At 44.2% G+C, this 22407-nt stretch overlaps 2 protein-coding genes across 7 annotated transcripts; one reads left to right on the top strand and one right to left on the bottom strand.

Annotated features, from left to right (window-relative positions):
* Positions 1-631: 631 nt before the first annotated feature.
* hgfa (hepatocyte growth factor a) lies at positions 632-17487 on the top strand. Of its 2 annotated transcripts, none has more exons than XM_061668231.1 (18): positions 632-867; positions 3155-3317; positions 3393-3505; positions 3902-4016; positions 6244-6386; positions 6465-6585; positions 6665-6783; positions 9314-9485; positions 9650-9783; positions 10304-10397; positions 11772-11911; positions 13425-13445; positions 13521-13653; positions 13740-13814; positions 14709-14846; positions 14932-15038; positions 15108-15241; positions 17439-17487. In XM_061668231.1, exons 1-18 carry the CDS (start codon positions 804-806, stop codon positions 17475-17477), a joined length of 2025 nt encoding a protein of 674 aa, XP_061524215.1. In that variant the 5' UTR covers positions 632-803; the 3' UTR covers positions 17478-17487. The 2 variants fall into 2 exon arrangements, with proteins under 2 accessions (XP_061524215.1, XP_061524214.1); XM_061668230.1 differs by lacking the exon at positions 17439-17487 and adding an exon at positions 16024-17322.
* A 378-nt stretch (positions 17488-17865) lies between these two features.
* On the bottom strand, positions 17866-20377 carry pax4 (paired box 4). Of its 5 annotated transcripts, none has more exons than XM_061668235.1 (10): positions 20329-20377; positions 20105-20235; positions 19794-20009; positions 19639-19720; positions 19298-19408; positions 19132-19214; positions 19012-19060; positions 18904-18947; positions 18785-18839; positions 17866-18070 (listed from the first exon to the last, which is right to left on the bottom strand). In XM_061668235.1, exons 1-10 carry the CDS (start codon positions 20360-20362, stop codon positions 17904-17906), a joined length of 972 nt encoding a protein of 323 aa, XP_061524219.1. In that variant the 5' UTR covers positions 20363-20377; the 3' UTR covers positions 17866-17903. The 5 variants fall into 5 exon arrangements, 3 of the variants coding, with proteins under 3 accessions (XP_061524219.1, XP_061524220.1, XP_061524218.1); XM_061668236.1 differs by having other exon boundaries at positions 17866-18030; XM_061668234.1 differs by having other exon boundaries at positions 17866-18030; positions 18785-18947.
* Between the last annotated feature and the right edge of the window lie 2030 nt (positions 20378-22407).

Here is a 22407-nt window from a genome sequence, read left to right as displayed (position 1 = left end):
TGTAGTCACGAGTTGCGAGGCAGATATAGAAAGGAACAGTCAGTTGTGCCAATAAAGTGGTTCCCTGCTATTCGCGGGGCAAAGGGACCAGGCCCAACTGCGAACAGTGACAGGTAGCGAACTATTGGCGCTCATTATACTTATACTACATCATATCAAAATACTGCAAGTAAGCGGGGGGTCTGCAAAAAAAATCTACAAATCGGTGAATCCAGAACTGACGAGCCACGAACATGCGGAGGTCCACTGTACATTTTTGATTGTTTCCGTGCAACACGGATAGGGAGATACAGCGAAAGACATTTTACAAAACACACCAAATGTAGTATACAGCCACTTTAAATAGCATAGTTACATGGTTAAAAATTTTGTATAGATTTATATTAATTTTGATGTCGAATTTATTGGGTGAAAAACAAACCAGGAGCCATTTTTTAAATACCTTCCCCCAAATTGTTACTGTACTGTTTGTTAGTTGTTGTTAGTTGTCGATCAACATTTCAACAACATTGAAACCGTTATTTTCGAGTGGACGTTTTATTTTGACACCGAGAACCGGACGTGGTTTGTCCTGCGTGCATTTCAGCGCGCCTGGCGCGCGCCCCAGTCAGTCGCCTCCGGTAGAAAAAGAGCGAGAGAAGTCTCGTGAAGTGGGCGGGTTGAACCGAGGACGCGCGTGGACGCCACCAGCGAGTCTTTGGGCAGACGTCGGCCAGAACGTCACGTTGAAGCATCCCGAGTGTGCGTGTCTCACTCCACGCAACAAGCTGCCTGCGTACACGCGCATCCCGGTCAAGTCCACCATGAGGACGCACGTTTGGATTTACCAGGCGCTGGTGTGCGCGCTGCTCAGCATGCTGGATGCAGGTAAGCCGTGATGATGCCGAACCTGTGCCAACTTCGTGCTCGTCTCCGCACGCGTGTTTTTACCGGTGTCTGTGTCAATATAATCCTAACAAACGCGCAGCAAGTGTTAAATCATCGTTTTTTCCTACGGAGTTCTGTCTTGAATGACGCGCGAGTAGAGCACGGTGTTTAATGCGACTCTGGAAGAGAGGGGGGTTGCTTTTGGAGCAATTAATAAGTGTTTGGCTCAAAGATTAAATATTTGCTCTGCTTCATAGTGGCCCTCCCCATCACGGGGCCCTCTTATTTCCTTTTATTTACCATTGGATGCTGCAGCCAACATAGTTTTATTGGAGCACTGAAGTTTACGATGCGTGAGGATGCTGACTGATTTTACTTGAGGGAAAATTGGTCCCTCAAGGAAAATCACTCCACACTTGAAGCCTGTCAAGTGTATGCCAAAGCAACAGGTGGCGCTGTATCTTCTGAGCCAATCAGAAGCCTGAAGAAAGACGTTTCTGGAAAAGGCACACTTAAAAATATTTTTTTTTTTTATAGGCTCAAACTGTGTACTGAACAATGTATCTTTAGTGGAATATAACTAAAAAACAAACATTTCAGTGTGGAAAATTTGGAAAAAAATTGACACAAATACAAATTGTAAAAAATTGTATGATTTAAAAAAAAAAAAAAAAAAAACATTGCCACTCTCGCTGCCCCTCATACTTAAGGTTTAATGCTCTCTTAAATCCCAATGTAATGGGATCATAATTGACATCATTGATAACAGCTGCATCTGTCGCACCATTGACCGGCCCACCCTCAACGATCCACGGCCGCAGCGCAACGTCGGCCTTTGCCGCGTCTGAGGAAGAGCCTAAAGTGAAATCTAAATGAGCGGCCCGGCCAGACATGAGGGCTGCAACAACACTGTGATGAGTGCCAGATGTGCTGCGCTCGAGTCCAAAAAAAAAAAAAAAAAAAAAACACATTTCCAACCGTCTCTGCAACCACCGCTCGTGTCGCTTGTAAAGCCAAATGAGCGTACGTTGGAAGCAAAGCTCTGTACAAGGCGGTGAGGCTTTATTCCCGCCACCCCTCGGCAGGTGGAAGTGAACACAGGAGGATTTGGGCTTTAAATTATGGCGGTGTCCTCCTTGTGAACCCCCTCTTCTGCGCACATTGTCTTTGCGCCGCTTCTTTTCATGTAGTCCTCACTGAAGAACCCGCCGCCGAGGCCTTCGGAATGAAGCGAGAGTGATGGCGATGTTTCAATTTGGTTGTCACATTTACGGCGTTTACTCGTGCCATGTCTCCTCGCAAGATTTTACGAGGGAATACATCATGCTTCGGACTGTAATAGTCTCCAAATTGACTCTCTTACATTAACAAAGTATTTTGTTGCTCCATTTTGTCAAAAATTCAACTCGTTAGGGGCGAAAACTGGACTGTTTTCACACAACAAAGTTTGCAATTGCTGACTCTTGCTGTAATTTGAACGCGCAAGTGCCAAACGTTTACCATTTTCAAACATTGTCAAAGTACTTTTCCACAAAAATGCAAACAGTTGCCCTAATTTGAAAGCGATTTGGCCAAAAATTGGACTGCTGTTGAACTTCAGCAAAGTATTTTTCGACACAAAGGCAACATTTTTGCCATCATTTGCAAGTGTTCGGGCCGAAAACTGGACTGTCAACAATTCGGAGTTGGCAGTTTTACAATTTCATAAAAATGCTAACATTCTGCTCAAATTTGACGTCAATTCACCCACAACAGAAATGGTTGGGTAGTGCCGCATCAAGGAGTAGCGAGGAATCAGATAAAATGTCCTTTTCCATTTAATTATGTATTAATGTGTATGTATTAATAGCATTTCAAGAAAGGAGGACGTTTGATGCCGTCGTTTTTTCATTTCCAAATCTGATTAATACGAGGCTGACATGTTATTCCCTAATAATTACAATACGTACAAAGGTAAACAAAACTGCTGTTAAGAGATCCTCGTTTTTTCTTTTTGATATTCCGCCAAAGATATGTTATTACAAACATCGTAAATGTTTACATTTAAGAATCGGAATAATACGAGGATGCCATATGCCATTCATCACATTTACAGTTCTCAGAAAATGTTTAAATTATATTTTCAAAATACAGTTAACAAATGTTAGAAAAATACCTCGTGCACTAATTACAAATTTTGTCAAGTTAAACAAAATTGCCATAAAAATGTACGACTATGGCGGGTAGGCTTAGAAATCGCAACTATACAAGGTTAGCACGTGGTGATGGGAAGTTTTTCACCCGTCAGGAGTCTGCCGAAAGAGCCGACAGTCTTTGCAGCGCTACGAAAAGTCTGAAAACCAGCTGCTGGTCTGCGCCGAATGTCCGCAGTTGACCGTGGTGCGCAACAGCTGCTCGCAGGAGCACTGCGCCCGCAAGTGCAAGAAAGTCAAGAAGAACTTCAACTGCAGGTGAGATTGCGACAGTTCTTCTTGTTTTTGTTTTTTTAATCAGGCGCTCATCAGCTCACGTCTTCCTGTGCGCAGGGCCTTCAACTTCCACAAGCACAACAGGAAATGCCACTTGCTTCCCTTCGACCGTTTCAGCCACGGCGCGCAGAAGCAGGCTCACGCCAATTTCACGCTGTACGAAAAGAAAGGTAAACAATTTAGCCTCTTCGTCGCGACGTTATTCACGAGTATTTGTGTTTTGGGGAGCTCGCAGGAATTTGTAGAAGTCCGTGTTGACACTACCAACGCGTCTGAAAAGGGCACATGGCGATTACGCGTAAACAAGACTGTAAAGAATCTTTGTTTACAGTTGTAGCGCCGTGCAGCCTGTGGAATCTAGCACTTGAGAATTTGCGGAAACTCCCCCCGCTCGCTGCTCCGGTGACATTTAACGAACCCCGGGGTGTTGTTTTGGGCATGACAAATAGCTCTGACTGACCATGTACGGACAATGAGAAGATATGATTGGCAAATAATCTCAATCTAAAGAATAATGTGATATGAATAGACACTTTCAAGTGGTTTTCTCCGCTCTGCTTGCTCAGATTACATAAGGGAGTGCATCATGGGACCCAAGGACAACTACAGAGGGAGGAGGTCTTGGACCAAGTCTAACATAACGTGTCAAGCCTGGTCTGATAATAACATCAATGAACACACGTAAGTACTCCCACTTTTATACCTTCAAAAAGTCACGGCTACGTCCAGGCGAGGGTTTTAGACTGTCGACTGACTGGAATAATTAAATATGGATCAAAGTAGCTTGGATTTTTAAGGGAATTTTCCTTTCACGTTGTATTTCGTTTTAGGTAGCGTTAGTTTCTTTCGCCCATACATTTTATAGAACCTTTTCTTGAAAAAAAAAACAAAAAAACAAACCCAAAAAGTTAATCCCGATTGAATTTGCATTCGCCAGATGTGAATGCAAACATGGTGAAGAACTTTACTGCCCATTTTGTTGAGGCAGAAATGTTATCAAAAACGTTTCAGTAATAATCAATGATAGTTTCAATAATTCGAAACCTTAAGAATGGTTGAATTTGTCAGAGTTGGTATGTAATGCTAGGTTGTTAGTGCTAGCTGCAACAAGCCTGGATTTCATCTCATCCAAATTCAGTATTTGGCAGCATTTATTTATTTGGTTTAGCATTTAGCAGCACTGACTGCGACACAAGCCTTTTTACGTTCATCTCGCTCGCAGGGTAAACATGCGAACGTTTCCAAAATGTGTCAGAGAGGCTACAAGCTAAAATCCATTTATCGATCTTCTTCAATGTCATTCCCAGCTGTCATTTTTCAAGTCCCAACTCGTTTTACTATTCGAGAGGTCTGACTTCATGAAGTTTACTGGACCGCGAGTCATAAATATTTCCCGTAGTCTCTTTCGCAGGCCAGCGTTGCTCCGGTCGGGCCTTGCCAATGCGTTCAAAGTATGTGCGCGTAGGAACGTAGCACATGTAGAATGTGAACTGACTCTGGCAGCGAGATCAATTGAAGGAGTAACTGGCTAACATCTGTTAGCGCAACATCATTACGGCTAACTCGCTCTTAGTGCGGCAGCCTTTTATGGACTCTCACCACATGCAACCTGTTTTGTGTGGGGTACCGTGTACTACCTTGTAATACAATTTATTATATACTGGAGTATGATATAAATACATTGACATTATAAAGAGGTTTAACACAAAGCAGATGTTTCGGGTTCTGGTGGTGCGTTGCTAAGCAGGGGTGAGATTTTAGTGGAGGTTTTTTTTCGGAGCGTATCTCCTTGTTCTGGGTTGAATGATGTCGTGCATTAGTGTCAAAGCTTTATGTAAGCCCCCGGTGCATGAAAGTGGAGGCGGGGCAGGGTTAGAGTAAAGTCCCCCAGGACAAGAGTCGTCGGTGAGGGTAGAGTGTTCGGACAACCTGCTGACAGGCTGGAAAAACCCGAAGACCTTCCCTGTTGTTTTGCGTTTGGAGTTCATGGTCTGTCCGGATCATTAAGATATCCTGGCTTCCACACCTTGTCTATGTAAATCAGTGTCCCCCAAGCCGGTTTCTGGTTCTTGGCCTTTCACAGTGGCTTGACCACTCTTATTCGCCAGAAGGGGGGATTACATTTAAGGCCACACGCGAAAAAGTGCAAACCAGGTCACGGCGGCTGAAGCATCACTTTGTGTTCTGCGCCGGCGGTTGTTCCCCAAAGAGATCTCGGCAAGAAATCCAAGCCTGGTACTTGTTCCTTCCTGCACTTTCACAGTGTCTTGACCACGCTTCATCGACAGAACGGGGAGATTAGATTTAAGGCCGCACACAAAAAAAGTCCAAGGCGGGTCACAGTGCGTGATCCATCATTTCACTTCCTACGCTGCCGGTCGTTCCTCGTCCCGTCAGGCTCCTTCACTCATGACGGCAAAGTGTATCAATGACTTAGTTTGTATATTTAAAATTATAAACATATCCTGGGATAAGGCCAGTTTCCACACTGTGTTCATGTTAGACGGAGATCCCGTCAAGCCATCCAATCCTGGTTTTGTTCCTGCACTTTCACGGTGGCTTAACCATGCTCAGTTGGCTGAAGAGGGGGATGACGTAAAGACGGGTCACGGCGGGTGATCCATCACCTTCCGTTGTTCCTGGTTCTGTCGGGCTCCTTCACACATGAGGGAGCAGCGACAAGGTAGCGCTCATTATGCCAAGGTGTATCAATGACTAATTTTGCATGCGATCGCAAAGGTTTTTAATCTTGTAGCTCGAGTCTTCATGCAAGTGGAGTTTGGGTTTATTTTGCTAGATAGCGTGTGCTCAACACCCTGTATATACACAGACCCAGCGACTCCCTGAAATTTATTTTACAAGCTTACAGCGCTCTCCGCTGTACACTCTGTTAACTTTCCTTTTGTAGGTTTTATCCCGATAGGTACCCGACCCAAGACCTAAGGGAGAACTTCTGCCGGAATCCCAACAACGACCCCGGTGGTCCGTGGTGCTACACCACCGATCCCAACGTGCGGGCTGAGGAGTGTGGCGTGCCGCAGTGTTCTGAGGGTAAACCGCGCAAGGCGAAAACTGATACGGGCTTGTGTTTTCACCATAAATAAATGTGCGGTTCGACTGTGTCGACAGACGTGTGCGTGACGTGCAACGGCGAGGATTACCGGGGCAAAGTTGACCAAACCGAGAGCGGCAAAGAGTGCCAGAGATGGGACTCCACTAGGCCCCACAAGCACACATTTCAGCCTAAAAAGTTTGTCCACATACAAATGCGAAAACTAGGCACAGTTGGTTTAGCGTTTTTTAACCTCTGCCTTCCATCTCCTGGTCAGGTACAGGGACAAAGGCTTAGCAGACAACTACTGTCGCAACCCGGACAATCGCCTTCGTCCCTGGTGCTACACCATGGATCCCAAGACTCCCTGGGAGTACTGCAACATCACCTTGTGTGGTAAGGGCTCAGCTCGCTCAAAATCCTACTTCATGCTTTGTAGGCCATTCATCTTGGATTGTTTCAAGTTGGCAAATGGCTGTTAGGAAGCTATTAGGAGATCAGAGAGCGCTAATGGCAACGGGCAGACTGTGGCTTTGGGGCTTGTGGATTGATGGCGACAGAAGGGTTTGCTGGTTTTGGCTGTTTAAATAGAATAATTGTTTCATGTTGTCCCCATTCTTAATGTTGTTGACGTCACTTTGTTTTTCTTTTGCGGAGGGTCTGACACCATTGTTTTATTGGAGAACTATATTAAGATGGCTAAAAAAAATATCACACAACCACTTTGTTTTACTTTTTTGGTTCGTTATCAAGTGAGCTCGTTTGCTAGATAGAGAGCAGGATTATGGAAAAACTGGCTAATCATGGCGGGATGGTACACGGACCAGGGCAGACTTTAAGGTGCTGTTTTAGTTCGGTTGTTACTTAGTTGGCTAATTTAAAATTATTAGCCATTTAACGACTTTCCTAGTGGGATAGCTAGCGAAATTACATAAAATCTACCAAATTACTGAGTGTGTTTTTTGTCAGCGAGTTAGGGTGCCAATTAGTCGGTTACTTTGATCGTTAATTGGATAATATACGAGCTAGCTAGTGTGCGAGATAGTGGGATTATGTAAAAACTACCTAAAAAATATTTTTGTTTTTTTATTAATTAGCGAGTTAGGTTGTTAGTTAGCTGGCTAGTATGATGGTTAGTCTATTTTACGAGCAGGATTACATCAAAACTACCTTGCCACGTTATCGTTCTGTTTTTTGTTTGTTAGCAAATGAAGTTAGTGTGATCTTTCTGTTCTTTAGTGAATTGAGCTGTGAGTTGGCTAGTTTTGTTTTTAATTGGCCAATTTACTGGTTAGGTAGCTACCTAATTTGCAAGATAGCTAATATATTTTGAGTTTACATTTGTTTTAGAGTTGTCTTTTTTGGGGGGGCCATTGTGGTTAATTTATCATCGAATAATGTGGAAATATTTCCAATTACCGACTTGTGTTTTGGCATCATGAACTTTTTTTCCACATTTACCTAAAAATGAGCCCGTGGAGGCGTGGGAACATTCGCAACACAGGGCGTGAAAAGACTCCCCGGAATTAGTTTCAGCGAAATATGCTCGCACGCAAAAGGCGAGCATCCTTTCTGTGTTTCTGTCCACATGCATTGACTTTACAGTGCAGCTAATGATTTACAGGCAGGGTGGGGCGTTGCATCCAGATGTGCGTATCCCTCAATGGCGGCGCTCGGACGGATAAAAACCACTGACCTGTGCTGCTGCCTGGCATTCCTTACATCAAGAATCTTCCCCCCCAAATACGACCAAATACTTGCCTCCTCCGTCTTTTCCCATCTCATCAGTCAAAGGCTTGAAGAAACACAGACAGAAATCCAGGGGGAAGGATTCCACCTGAATGTGTTTAGGATCATTGAGTTGTTAGGATGCTCTCAAAGCAGAGATTCCCACACTGGGAACATCGAAAGTGTCTCGTGTAATAAATTCGACATTCGTACGTTTTGTTTTGGGTTTTTTCACCAAACAAAAACGTTCAATGTGAGCATTTCCTCTATGAGATTGACAATTTGATACCTCGCTACTGAAAAGGGTTTTTCTATGAATATTGTATTATTGTTTGTCAATGTCCATTTTCTACTCAACGCTATTGAGTTATATAAACATACTGGGTTTTAAAGGGTTAATATCCTCAAAATGGACGAATTTAAAGTGGGAGAAAAAAATGAACCGCTAATATTTTGACATAAATTCTTGAGAAGGTAACAACTGGATATTTAAAAGATCTCTTTAAGGCTTAAATGATTTTGTTTTTATTGTGCATCAGTGTAGAATAATTTGTCCATGCACGAGTTCAATAATAAAGGATCAAAATACCCCAAATATGCTTAATATTTGATATGCATAGTTCAGATGTATTTTATGGATTTTTTTTCTCTCAATTAAATACAAACGTACAAAGAATGCTGTCCTTTAAAAGGTTAAACTGAATGATGCAATATTTTTTTCAATAGTTTTGGGCCAGCTTGGCAATTGGGTATTTAAAGGACACCCTAAGGGTTAAATGACTTTTTGTTATTGCGGATTGCCCAGTGTGGAAGAACGCCACACGACTGAAATCATAACAGTGGCTACACTGCCTTATCAATAAATTCAATACTGCGGTCTTAAAATCCCCCCCCCCCCCCCCAAAAAACGCAACATACTGATGTGAAGACTTTTTGAGATGGTGAAAAAGGTGGTGTTGTTGCGGATGTCCCAGCGTGCAAGAATGTGCGGCGTCTGTCAATGTTATGAATAAACAGCAAGCTTCCTCTCAGGACAGGAGGGGGGGGGGTGATGAAGCAGTGGTGGGGGCTCTGCTACTGTTTTTGATCATCTGTCTTCAGGTTAAACATGGCACATTCTTGCAAGGATTAATATCTTCCTTCTCTTCCACAAGCACAACTTGACTGTCTTTTTTTTTTTCTTCTGTTTTTTTTCAAGAATCCGACTCCAGCGAGGATCCAGATGTGAACGCGACGACATTGTGCGTCCGGGGGAAAGGCAGAGAGTACCGCGGCACCATGAATGTGACTCCCGAGGGGGTGACGTGTCAGCGCTGGGATTCGCAGTTCCCCCACCGGCACTCCTTTCTTCCCGTCAACTTCAAATGCAAGTGAGTAATGCGCTCTCGTCCTCCGCCGACATCTTGGATTCAGATAAGGCTCGCTCTCCAGGGGGGACTCTTTATCCTGACTGTTGCCATGCCAAAAAACTAATAGCGTTCTTGTTTTTAAAAAAGAAACTGTCCTGTTTTGTGTGTGTTTGTGCGCCTCCCAGGGACCTGCGCGACAACTTCTGCCGCAACCCAGACGGATCCGATTACCCGTGGTGCTTCACCAGCGAGCCCAACCAGCGACGGGCCAACTGCACGCACATCCCCAGGTGTGACGCCCAGGCTGCCAAGAAGACCGGTAAATCACTCTCAGACGTCAAACGACCTCGTGGTCACGCTTACAACATGCGAGCCTCGTGCTGAGATGTTCGAGAAATCGGGAGAGTTTCACACCTGCGACCAAAAAGTGCTTTCTTTGTTGTACCAGCTGTTGAGCACAAACTGGTCCTCGTAGAAATCAGGAGGCCTATACACATAAACGCTTGTTCTTTTCTTGCTAATTTTCTAGTATTTTTGAACGCAGCATTAGTTTGCCTCTTCCCAGAAGGAATAAAGCGCCACACTTTCGAGCTCGCTGTCACTTCAGATGTCGGTCTGCGTTCTGTTGAAGCGGACCACACATGCTCTGATTCTATTTGAATGTTTTATTGCCTTGAGGACCCTCGGCGGACTTTAAAAATTGACCACAGCTCGTCTCATGAGCGAGCCCACACACTTGTGCTCGCTGATTGCAATTAGGCGTCGTAGGAGAAAGCCCGATTGCCTCCCTCCAGGGTGGAAATGTTCTTACAATAACAAAGTCTCTCGTTCTTCCGTAGAATGCTACGACAACGATGGGCAGGCGTACCGGGGCACCTTAGCTGTCACTCGTTCGGGGATTCCTTGCGCCAACTGGTCCCGTCACATCAACAGGTAAGAAAAGCACAATTTCAAAAGTTTTCTCTTAATTTTTGCTTTTTTTTTTTTTTTTTTTAAAGGTAATTACAGTTAAACAATGCACTTGGGGCACTGGCAAAAGTGATCTGTGTTCGGTTGGGTTGAAGGGATGTTTCTTTGTTTCTCAACATTTAGTATCCTTATCGAGCTCGGTTCCTGGTGGCGCGCCATTGAACTCAATGCAAAATTTGATCGTTAATAAACTCTTCAATATATTTTGGCACATTTCAAATCTAATTATGGTTAAGTGATATGCTTAGGACACCTGCCGAAGCAACTTGTGTTATTCAGCTAGTTTGAAGGGATGTTTCCAAAAATTAAAGCTATGCAGTTGGATGCATAGTCATTCAAATCAGAAGTAAAGCACTTGTATGGTATGTTTTTGTTAGCTCGTGAACCCAAATTTTATGCTAACAGCATTTGGCGTTGTAATTGCCCTTAGCCAACTAAGCTAACGAAGCTAGTTATGTGCTCCTAACTGTTTTTATAGGCCTATTCCTTATATCAGAGCAAACATAAGCAGTGAAACACTGGGAATGTTTCCGAGAGAGAGAGAGAGAGAGAAGGTGGGGGGGCAATTCTTCACCACTAACTGATGAGTGTTTGTGGACAAGCGGACAAGCCCCCCCCCCCCCCCCCTTTTTTTGTCCATGTGAAAATCTCTTTCATATGAATGGAGTTAAGCTGTTAAATCAGGGGTTCCTCAAGGGTCACGACCAAGCCCAATTATTATTTCTGACGCTCCCAGGTTGGAATAGCTTAATTTACAGGAATTTTAAAAGCCAAAATGGCACGGGCAGATGGACATGTTCCAGAGCAGACCCCTGACCTGCGGGAAGTGCTTGGCACGGGTAGCAGATCAAAGCCAATCAGCTCCCCTCGCCGGCCAGTCTAGCCTGGCCTGAGGTGAGGGGTCGTCCCGGGAAGAAAAAACATCACGGCTTGTTTAACATTCTCCTGGGAAGTGAAATTATCTTCACCTCTTGACAAATTGCCGTGCTTCCGCATGTGTGTGTGCGTGTGCTGGGCCTGTTCAGTAATGGCTTTTCAGGGATACGTGAGAACAGGGTTTGCGCGCTCCTTGGATGGGAATTCCTCCAAGTGTGCTCCGTGGTGGACGTGGCTCCTGGCGGTCTGAGAGTGCATACTTTCAAAGTCCCTTGAGCACTGTTGGCCAAACGCGCAGTTTCCTTCTACGGGTGCGCCGCAGCCATTGAGATGCGATTTTCGTGCCCCGCGGTGACCGCTCAGCGTGCAGTTCGTGTGCGTGTGTGTGTGTGTGTGTTGTGATAACCACTGTTTGCCAAATAACAAACGGAACATGAGCATCTATATTTGTGTGTTTTACAGCGGGGATTCTCACTCTACACTATCCCATGTAGGGCTGGACAAGAACTACTGCCGGAACCCGGACCGAGACAAACACGGACCCTGGTGCTATACTGACCCAAACACCCGCCTGTCTTGGGACTACTGCAAACTGAAGCAGTGTGAGTGGACGACACATCCTTATTTGTTCAATTGGCCTTGGACACGCACACCAGTCAATCACTTTGCAGCACAGAACAGAGGTCCAACACTCTCCATTGAAGTCAATGATGCATTTTAAAACTTTTTTTTTTTTTTTTAAGTTTTCTATGCATTTTTGCTCTTATTATCGATAGAAATTATGAAGCGATGTGCTTGGGACATTGGGCTAGGTTGAAAGAAAAGGTATTTTGAATGTTTTCCAAAAATGACAACAGTACAGCTCAATTGAACTCCATTATATCAATCTTTCGATACATTTTTTCCTTTTTCTAACGGTAATTCTAGTAAAATTATGTGCTTGGGACATCTGTACAAGTGTCACTTTTTTCGGCTGGGTTGAAGAGCAAATTAAAGCTATGTGGCAGTCCTACCCTGCTGTCTCGTCATCTGTTTTGATGGTTGACTTTTGCTCTCTGCTCTGCAATCTGTAAAGCCTTGGCGTCCGTCTTGATTTGTTTTGCATTATTTCTTTGTCACTTTGACATGGCGCACGGCCGTAACCTTCACAAGCACGCTGCCGTAGCTCCCACGCTTGGCCGCCTTAGCAACAGTAACTAAGGGAAAGGCCAGTGATGTCATTTGGCCTTATAAGAACGGACCATGTGTGTTGTGTTCCTTCGTGGGAACTCTCCAGCAAACCCTTCAAAGGATGGCTTTACATTTTGGGGGCACAAATCCCCCTTTTTGGCCTCTGCGCCAAGCGTTTAATCTGGACTCGATCAGCACGTTGGGTCCCAAAAAGCACACAAGCCCTCTACTGCCGGGGTTGCGATAAAAATGTGAGGAATACGTGAAAAATAACGAGTAAGCAGGTGTCAGGTGTGCGTTTCTGGCACCTGGCTAATTACTGGAGAAAGCGGTTATGTCTAGCTGGCAGTGGTGTAACAAGTAGCATCTCGTGTTGAGGGGCTTCTTCTGGGAAACCGGAAGTTCTTCTGGTGTGCACGCTGTGTAAAGCTCTGCCAGCCTTCTAATGTTTACAGTCCACCGGCCAAGTACACTGTACGCTCCGCACACTGCCAAGAATGTGAGCAATGTAGCGCGCAACACTGCGGCTAGTCAGTCCGACCGTCAAAGTAACACCTCCGAGCCCAGCAGACGTGCGAGATAACATACACTATCGTATCAAAGCAGGAATAATTCATGTCTTGGATTTGGAAGCGTTCGTTGGTCGTGAACTTGCCGTTGTCACGACCACCCGACACAACCGAAGCCGCATCCCGCAAAGGGAACACTTAATTTATGCCAGACCGGTTTGCTGCTAAACAGGTTGCTGTAAAAGTTGAGATTGTTGAATCTGTTTCCAATACAAGTGGTTTATTGGCATTCAACCTATGAAAGAAAACACTCACATTCAGCCTCACGAGTTTCTGCTAATCTAAAACTTGTCTTCTGTCACGACTTGTATATTCGACTTGAAGATTCAATTCCTAATTCCTGCTGTTCTTCTGACTAACAATGTGCTTTGTTTAGGTGATTCCACGCCTCCAAACGGTGAGTATTTTGGCAACCTTTCCACTCGCTTTTCGGCACGTGCTGTGATGTTGACGCTTGCGTTGTGACATCCAGCGACGCAAGCGCCACCCGGTCCGGCCCCGACCGTCCCCAAGATATCGTGCTTCGTCCACATCACCACTCGCATCGTTGGGGGCCACCAAGTGCGAGGAGCAGATGGCAGCTGGGTCGTCAGCATCCAAAAGGAGTGAGATGCTCTCCGTTTTATTTTATTTTTTACTCCTTTGAGGGTTTCAAAACATCTGATCTTTTATTTTAATGCTGTTGTTGCAGAAAGATCCATCTGTGCGGAGGCTCTTTGATCCGAGAAGATTGGGTGTTGACTGACCAGCAGTGCTTCACATCCTGGTATGAGCTTTTAGATATTTAGCCGTTATCGTCTTTACTCAGCTTTAATTCGGGACTGCTGCTTTAAGTGAGCTGCAGCAGCTCAAAATGGGATGTAAACTGGTAGAGACCAGTTTGGTGCGGGACCATTTTTGTAAACCATTAATTTTGTACTGAAATCCATTCTCTGTATGAAATGTTTTTTAAAAAGTCATCTTTGCCTGTTCAGTTGTTGCTTGCGAATCAGAACTTTTTTTTTTACTCTGAAAGAGCAACAAATGTATCTTAACACATTTATTTTGCAATGGAATCACTCCTCTGTATTAAATATCAAATGCTATTTGGATCACACATTTGGGTGGTCAGTTGTTGCTGGGCATTTTTAAATTTCTTGTCATGTTGTCACTTTTAAATTTTTTTTAAATAAAATAATTGTAAATATATTTTTTATTCATTTTAATTCATTTATAGAATTATCAATTGGGGCAATGTATTTTTTTATTTCATTAGTTTATTCATTTATATTATTTAAATAACTGAATTAATTGATGTAAGTACTCATTTATTTTATTTAATTGCATTAACTAAATGATTGTCTTAGTTGACGTGATTTTAGCTATTATTATTTATTCATTCATTTCATGAGTGTAATTAGTGATATTAATAATTCATCTGGTTAATACAATTAGTACATTTGTTTTATGCATTCATTGACTTCATTAATTGATATTGTTCATTGACTTCGTTTCTTTATTGCATTATTTATTAATGAATTTAATTAGTTGATTTAATTTCTTTGATTGTTAGTCATTTTAATTTGCATTGTTTTGTCATTCGTGAATTGATTTGTTCATTGATTTAATTGTATATGTTCCTGTTGAGTTTCTTAAGAATTTTTGGGAATGTTTTCCCCAGCGTTCCCGACCTGAGGGAGTACAGCGTGCAGGTGGGCCTGCGCCACCTGAACGAGTCGTCCCATCACCCCAGACTTGGAATTTCTCGCCTTATCTGCGGCCCGGAAGGATCCAACCTGGTCATGCTGAAACTGGCCGAGTGAGTTGTCAACGTTCCCCCGATTGAGCGCGATCAGCTCCGTTTTCCATCCGCACGACGTGACCGTGATTCACGCGTGTTACAGTCCCGCGCCCGTGTCCGAGGGCGCCGCCACCGTCCATCTTCCCGTCAAAGAATGCCATATTGCCGAGGGCACAAACTGCACCATGTACGGATGGGGGGAAACCAAAGGTGACTTTTTGTTTTACCTGCATTTCAAAACAAAGACCTTCCTGCGACCACTGTGCTTCGCGTGCGCAGATCGGGAACGGGAGCAGGCGCTGAACGTGGTGACCATGCCGATGGTGGACGACGACAAGTGCTCCCGAATCAAGGGCGACGCCGGACAGAGCAGGATATGTGCTGGAGGCAAGAGAGGGGAAGGCGTGTGCGAAGTAAGGGATTTGAAGTTGCTTGTTGCTAAGTAGTTTATAGCACCATGTCTCAAGTCAAACAGATTCACACTAACCCATATTTCTATATTACTCCAAAACAGCAAGGTTTCTTAGACACATGTACCCAAAAGTATTTCTTTTGCTTTGAAATCATGGGCTGAAATGATTCATTGAACAACTTGATAATTTGATAGGAAAGAAGTTGAAGCAAGCGACTGAATATAGCCCACCATCTCCAGCTAGAATGCATTTCCCTTGCAAGTGATCAACACGCAGACAGTTAACAGCCAGCCAACTTTACACTCTCATTCGCCGGCGCCCGTGTCACTCACCATTTCCATGGCCACTTGTTGCTGGGCGGATTTTGTAGCGCACAATCATTAAGTCAGACACGCTCAGTAGCAGATTACTCTAAAAGGGCAACATGTAGGATGCACATATTTAAATGCATTAATTTTGCTTTGGAATCACTACTGTGTATGAAATACTACCTACTTGTTGCTAGACAGATTTTGATGAAGGCGAGTCCTTAGTTAGGCAGGAACTAACCCATATTACCCTCAAAACATTGGACGACAATTGTATTCAAGCGCATTCCTATGAAAACGTCACTCTCTATTAAATACAAAAGGGCTTTTTGCATTACACATTTGCCTGGTCGCTTGTTGTCAGGTAGATTTTGTACAACACAATCACAAGAAAAACATACTTATCATACACATCCCAAACTTCAAAACAGCAACATTTATTTCTGCACTTGGCACATTGTGATCTTTTGTCAGAAAGACAACGGCGGTCCGCTGGTGTGCCGGGAGCAGGAGCGCCGAGTGGTGGTGGGCGTGAGCATCCAGCGCACCAAGTGCGCGTCGTCACGACCGGCGCTCTTTGTCAACGTGGCGTTCTACTCGCAGTGGATTTACAAAGTCTTCAAGCTTTACCCCAGCCCCGACACGAACTGATTAATTTAGGAGGAGGAAGTGTTTTTTGTTTTTTTTTCAGGAGAAAAAAAAAAAACAATTGCAGACTACCAAAATGGAATCTCCACTATGCAAATGAAGATTGTGCGAAGCAAACATGACAAAGAATTGTCTCCTGGAATATACTTGAATAATCCGACGGTGGCCAGCGGAGGACAAGAAGCTTCGGCGGAGGATTGCTGCTTTCACGCTCGGAGGCTCGTGCTAATGTTTGCGGCATGAGCGAGCGGCGGCCCGCGCCAAGGCAAACACGCCTCCGCTTTCTGGAGGGAACCGCGGTGGCCCCTGGCGGGCCGTGTGTGGTCACTCGGATATTTTTCTCTTTCACGCAAAGTGAAGCCTTATGTACATAGCGGGACGGATTTCAGGACACGAGTTTATGGATCTTATAGATCCCACTTCCCTTGCCATCACTCCCCCTCGCCGCTAATGATGCTTGATATATTTAAGAGAGAAGAGGTAGCTTTGCTGTATTTATTGTCGACTGCCGTCCAAATGCTTTTGGAATTTTCTGGCTTTTGCGCGGACATTAATTAAGACCAGATGAGCACACAAAAAAGGAATCCAGAGGCTGAGAGTTTGCTGGCTAAATGAAGATGTTATTGGCTGCAGATAATGTCAGTTGGATGATGATGACTCTTTTTTTGTTTTTGTTTTTTGTTTAATCGTGGACTATAAATTTCACAACATCTGGACAATGAAAGAATAGGTCCAACTAATTATGTCATGAAACATTTGAGGAAATGGAGGGCAAAATGTCAGCTATGCAAAAAGGAATTCAGAACATTTAAATTATTTTTTTCCTGAAGTGACTGTAGCTCACTCCACATATGAAACATTTTTTTTCTCATGTATATTTTGTACTCACTCCTATTTAATTGACCGACGTTGTACATAGTCCAGTGTAAATTTTTGTAAATATCACATGGTAATATTTTTGAACTTCACAGCAACTTGGCTGAATCTATTTTTTATAATGTCTATCAAAGCTGCTACTTTTGTTTTTGTGTTCCGTTGTATTATTCCCATTTCAATTAAAAGAAAAAAACGAAAACTTTGCAGTGAGACACAATCACCTCTGGCTGACATGATTTATGATATGACATTATTAAATGTTGCAAAATGACGCACAATGGCTGATCTTCATATTTCTTGGCAATCATGGCAATACTAATCGGAATTTTTCATCTGTTTGTTTGTTTGTTTGTTTGTTTTTTAAGGAAACTCCTGGATGGCTGCAAGAAGTGAGGAAAAATTGAATTAGAGGTGAGGTTAATACTTTAGCCTTTATCCTTTGGATGACTATAAATTCACCCAAAAATGGTCAGAGACCATTTCCATCGCACTAGCATGTGGACTCGTCATTTGCTTGTGCATATGATCCGTGGCGTTATGATTGGCCGCTTGCGTCTTTGTGCATGTTAAACGCGCCGTTGACCCGCTCCCGAGCGCATCCGTCGTCGTCCACCCGTGCTTTGCTACTGTCACTTATGTCAATAAAGCTCAATTCTTTGGAGAAAAAAACAAAAACGTTTCTTCTTACACGTGATCCTATATGAACTCAAACCAAAAAATGCGACAACTTTGCTGTTTTTTTTTGTTTTTTTTTAATTTAAATCTTTCCATATCGAGGCAAAATGAGGGAGATGAAAGTGATGTTTTCTTCCTCCAGGTGGCGCTCCAGGTCAAGCCCAGGGCTTATCTCGCGCGCTGTGACGATAGCGGTTCAACGTGAGAGAGGTAAAGGGCAAGTCCGCTCTTGCGTCACGTGTCCTGGTGTCTTCGGGGTGCTGCTGGTGAAGCGGGGGCACCCTGGAGGGATTGATGGAGACGCACGTGGGACACCCGAAACCTAATGACGGTTTTCGCAACAAAGATCGGAGGTTAGCGCCAAGGCTGTTCGTAGGGAGGAGGAGCTTCGTGCTAACGAACAATGGGAAATGCCATAGACAGGCTAACAATTATAAAGACAAATAAATAAATAAAGCAACGAATATTTGAACATAAATAGTGCTTCAACACATGTAAACCAACAATATAACAGTACTCGCAGGCATATAGTCTTTATCCTCTGTGATGCATGACTAATATTACTGCAGCTTATTGAGTCACTTACAGTAGTTGGGAAACTCTTCTTCTTGTGTGTCTGAATGAGTATTATTCTGCCCTCCAGTGGCCATGTCGCGCACACCAGAAGGCAATGAAGCCATCTTGATGCCATGATTACGGAAGTTAAAAGTCATGGACAGTTTTAAGTCTTTGGTACAGATGATAGGAAATCTGTGGTTTTTACTGTTCACTCTCTTTTTCAAGTCATTGGTTGGAATCGAAAAGCCACTGGTCATATGTCAGTGTCGGCTGATTTTAAAGTAACTACTAAATGTTAATGGTTTCCACGAGCCAAAGGCCTGGTTGTTTGAAGTCAAAAGACCGCTTTTTGTTTCCGACTGCCATCCGAAGAATGCTCCTTCCCTTAAAATCCGACCCGATCATATTTTGTTCCAAGGTTTGAAATTCTGTCGACTGGCTTTCGTCGCACTTGAGTGATGAACTGAACCATACAAACCTGTGCAGCCGTTGGGGAACCCCCGCGATGCGCTGTAGTGCGGCGCTGTGGTCATCTGCCAGCACGATAAACCGTATAAATGTCTCTGCGGTGTGCGTACAAATGTTGCTTCGAACTACCTGTGGAGTTTGGATGCCGTCTTGCACTCCGGGATGTACGACAGCTGTGAGGGACAAAATACTTTAAGTGCCCCCAACATGTTTCCAATTGGCATTCAACAAACTTACTAAGTTGAAACTCTCTCCTCCACTTGGCCCTTCTGTTTGAGAACCACACCTTATTTGTGGGGACGCGCAGCAAGGTCAGTTTCAAATGAGCGCTTGACTTGAACATTTTCTTTTTCCTACCTTGATGGTCTCCTCTGGCAATCGGATCCGGGCGGAGAGCTTCTCTCTGGTGTACACGTCGGCGTACTGGCTATGGGAGAACTCTGCCGTACAAATGGTGGGAATACTTTAGAAATGTCTTCATTTTGCTTTTGATTTTTTTTGTTTTCTCGTTATTAAGCGTCACCTTCTTCCAACACTTTGCTCTGCTCCGGAGTGAAGGCGGTCCGGATTCGCTGGTGGGAACCTTTGGGATTTGCTGCATCGGCGGCTACTTCTTGTGCGGTGTCGCACAAAGCTGCCGATATATAAGGTACGTCGTGTCCCAAAATGCGGGGGCATCGGGGCACAGTCTTGCCACGAAAAGCGAAAATCCACAACTAATTGGCGCCTCTTAAAATGTTTTTACTGTACTGTTACTGCCTTTTGCTACCACGAGATGACTGCAAATGAGTACTTTTGTCGAATTGAAGCTCCTCAACCACAATATACGGGCGTTGACTCTGAATTGTCTTTGTGGTAACTTACTGTATTCAGCGTGAAAGTGTGTGTCACACCACGGTCCCTGGTCCAAGGGGATCTGCCTTAAAATCCGGTTTATGGATGACACCTTGCGGACCACAAAACATTTAAAAACGCATCCAAGTTTCCCTCAAGAAGAAATCAACATTCCCGTGGCTTACGCTGGGCACTTTGGAGGCCTCGCAGCTCCTGGCGGCCAGCAGGCTCCTCCTGATCTCCCAGGCGAAAACGGACGGCTTGTCCCGCTTGTGCCGGACGACGGCGGCGATGACGGCGGGCGTGAGGAGTCGCGGTCGGCTCCCGCCGATCGTCTTGGGCCGGAGGAGGCCGGTGAGGCGGTAGCGGCTCAGGATCTTACTCACGCAGCCCGTGGATACCTGGGAAGGACGCACATTTTCTTCTCGCAACATGAAATCAGCTCCAGTTATGCAACTCTTCAGTCACGCTACCACTCTATCTAATCCCCAAATACCCTCAGGATCCTGGAGATCTGGCTTGGGCGCACCCCCTCCGAGGCCAGCTCCACCATTTTCCTCCTCTTGGAGTCCGGGAGAGGTCTGCCGTTGAGGAACGTCCCGCCCAGTTGATTGACGCTTCCGCCTCCTGTTCAGAAAAAAAGCACGCAAACAACCATCAACTCCTCCTCAAAATTGACCTTCAACGAATGCCAAATATGACAAACCAAATACAGGCGACCTTGATTTGCCTGCTCAAAATGGGTCCCACACATGTCTGCGCAAGCTTGGCGCAGGCGACTTGTGGAGCTCCCGACGCCTCCTCTCGGCTCATTTATAGCTCGGCCCGTGTGTGACGCGGGAGCACCTGAAATGTCAATATTGGCTATTTCCATCCGAGCCCTGGAGGCGAGGCTTTATATTAGATTAGACATTCCCTGTCTTGAATATCACTAAAGAAGGATTTGAAGTGGACGAATGCGTCCAAAAATAACTGTTATTTTTCATTTATCCTCATCCGCCTCGCTTCGGTTTATCGCGGGGAACAATAATAAAAATTACATTTATTCAACAAGTGCAGATTCCCAGCAGTGCTTTTGGAAACGAGCACAAAAATGTTTATTTTTACACTTGGAAATGTCAATTTTCGACTTGCTCCCTTTTCAAGTGGGGGAAACTGCGCAAAAATAACTGCTCCAGTTGTAATAGTTCAGCTTTATCTTTAATGCTTCTATTAATTTAAAATCAGCTTTTATTGAGGATGTCAAGCAGATATTAAAATAAACAAAGGGGACTTCACCCCCCCCCCCCCCCCCCCCCCCCCACACACACACACACACAAATGTTAACTTTCAACTTTCTTCCAGGGTTTCAATGACGACACAAGATTGTATGTTGTTTGAAACTTTTTTGTTTGTTTGTTTTTGCCGCAATGTTTCTCGTGTATAAAAGTCATCCGACTGGTGCCCAGTGTGCAATTAATTGTTTTAAAGCAAACTTTTATTTCATACAAGTGCCCACTCCCATGATGTTTTGGAAAATGAGCATAATTGCCACATTTTACACGACAAACGTCCATTTTCAGCTTGGTTTATGATTTTAAATTGAAGACTACAAAAATAATTTTCGAGCATGTTGTTTTTACCTTCTTTTTTTATGGTGGACATGTTTTTCCGTGTGTGTACAAATCTTCCAAATGATGTCCAGTGTGCAATCAGTTGGATTAAAATCTACTTTTTTTTTTCTTTTTCTTTTTTTTTTTGGGACACAAGCGCACTTGTGTCCCAAAAAAAAAAAAAAAAAGCAAAAGTCAAATTTTTATTTCACTTAAAATACCCATTTTCAACTTGTCTCCAGGGTTGAATATGACAAAATATGGATTTTAACTGGAAGAGTGTGCACAGAAATGACTTTATATGAGTAATATGTTGTTTTTCCCCCATGATGCAATTCATTGGCTTTAACCCCCGTTAAACAAGCATCCATTCCCATCTGTGCCTTTTTTTTCTTTTTACACTTTGAAAATTGTGTTTTCTTCTTCACGATGTCAGAAAATGTGTCAAATAAGAACTATTGAAGTATGGTTGCTGAATGACTTTCAATTGAATGCGTAAATGGTGCCTTCACGTCCCTTGGATAAATGACAGCTTGCCCCACGTGCACGGCACATGTATAGGGGGAAGACGACATATCCCAAGTTTTAGACGTTATCAACTGTTTATGTCCTTTCAGGGGTGGTTGATCACATGACCCTGGCATCCTTTTCCCACGTGCTGCGTTCAAGTGTGCGAAGATGAAGAAGCAGGAGGAGGCGGAGGATTTCCATAAAGCAAACATTTGGAAATGTGCCCCAAGGACGAGTGCCATATGGTAAAGTGCTTTTGATCACTCGTAAATCCATAACGGAGGGGCCTTTATTACATTTTCTTGTCGGAACGTCAACCAATCGGGACGGAGGAGGGCCAACGCACCATCGGGGCAACCTCGCTCGTGGGGGGCCCGAAATCACCCTCACAGATGTTCCTCACGCTGCAGATAAAATGTGCTGTAAACGTCCCCAAGGGAAATATTTGACGAGCAAATATTAGCCCGTGGGGGGGAGCGAAAAACACGCGTGGCGCGGTGGCGACGAGACTTCGGGGGGCTCGTCTGGTGACTAATTGAACATCATTAGTTGGGTCCACACAGATGGAAGTGCGTGGTGTTTTTTTTTTTAAAGAGCCATATGGTGCAAATTATACATTAACCACCTGTGAGTGGGCACACACACACACACACACACACACACACACTCAATGTGTATGTGTGTGTGTGCGTGGAA

The sequence above is a fragment of the Phycodurus eques genome, chromosome 22, assembly GCF_024500275.1.
Source record: "Phycodurus eques isolate BA_2022a chromosome 22, UOR_Pequ_1.1, whole genome shotgun sequence".
Taxonomy (NCBI): Eukaryota; Metazoa; Chordata; class Actinopteri; order Syngnathiformes; family Syngnathidae; genus Phycodurus; species Phycodurus eques.
Note: the sequence above shows the minus strand (reverse complement) of the source record. Positions and strands in the feature narration are given on the sequence as shown.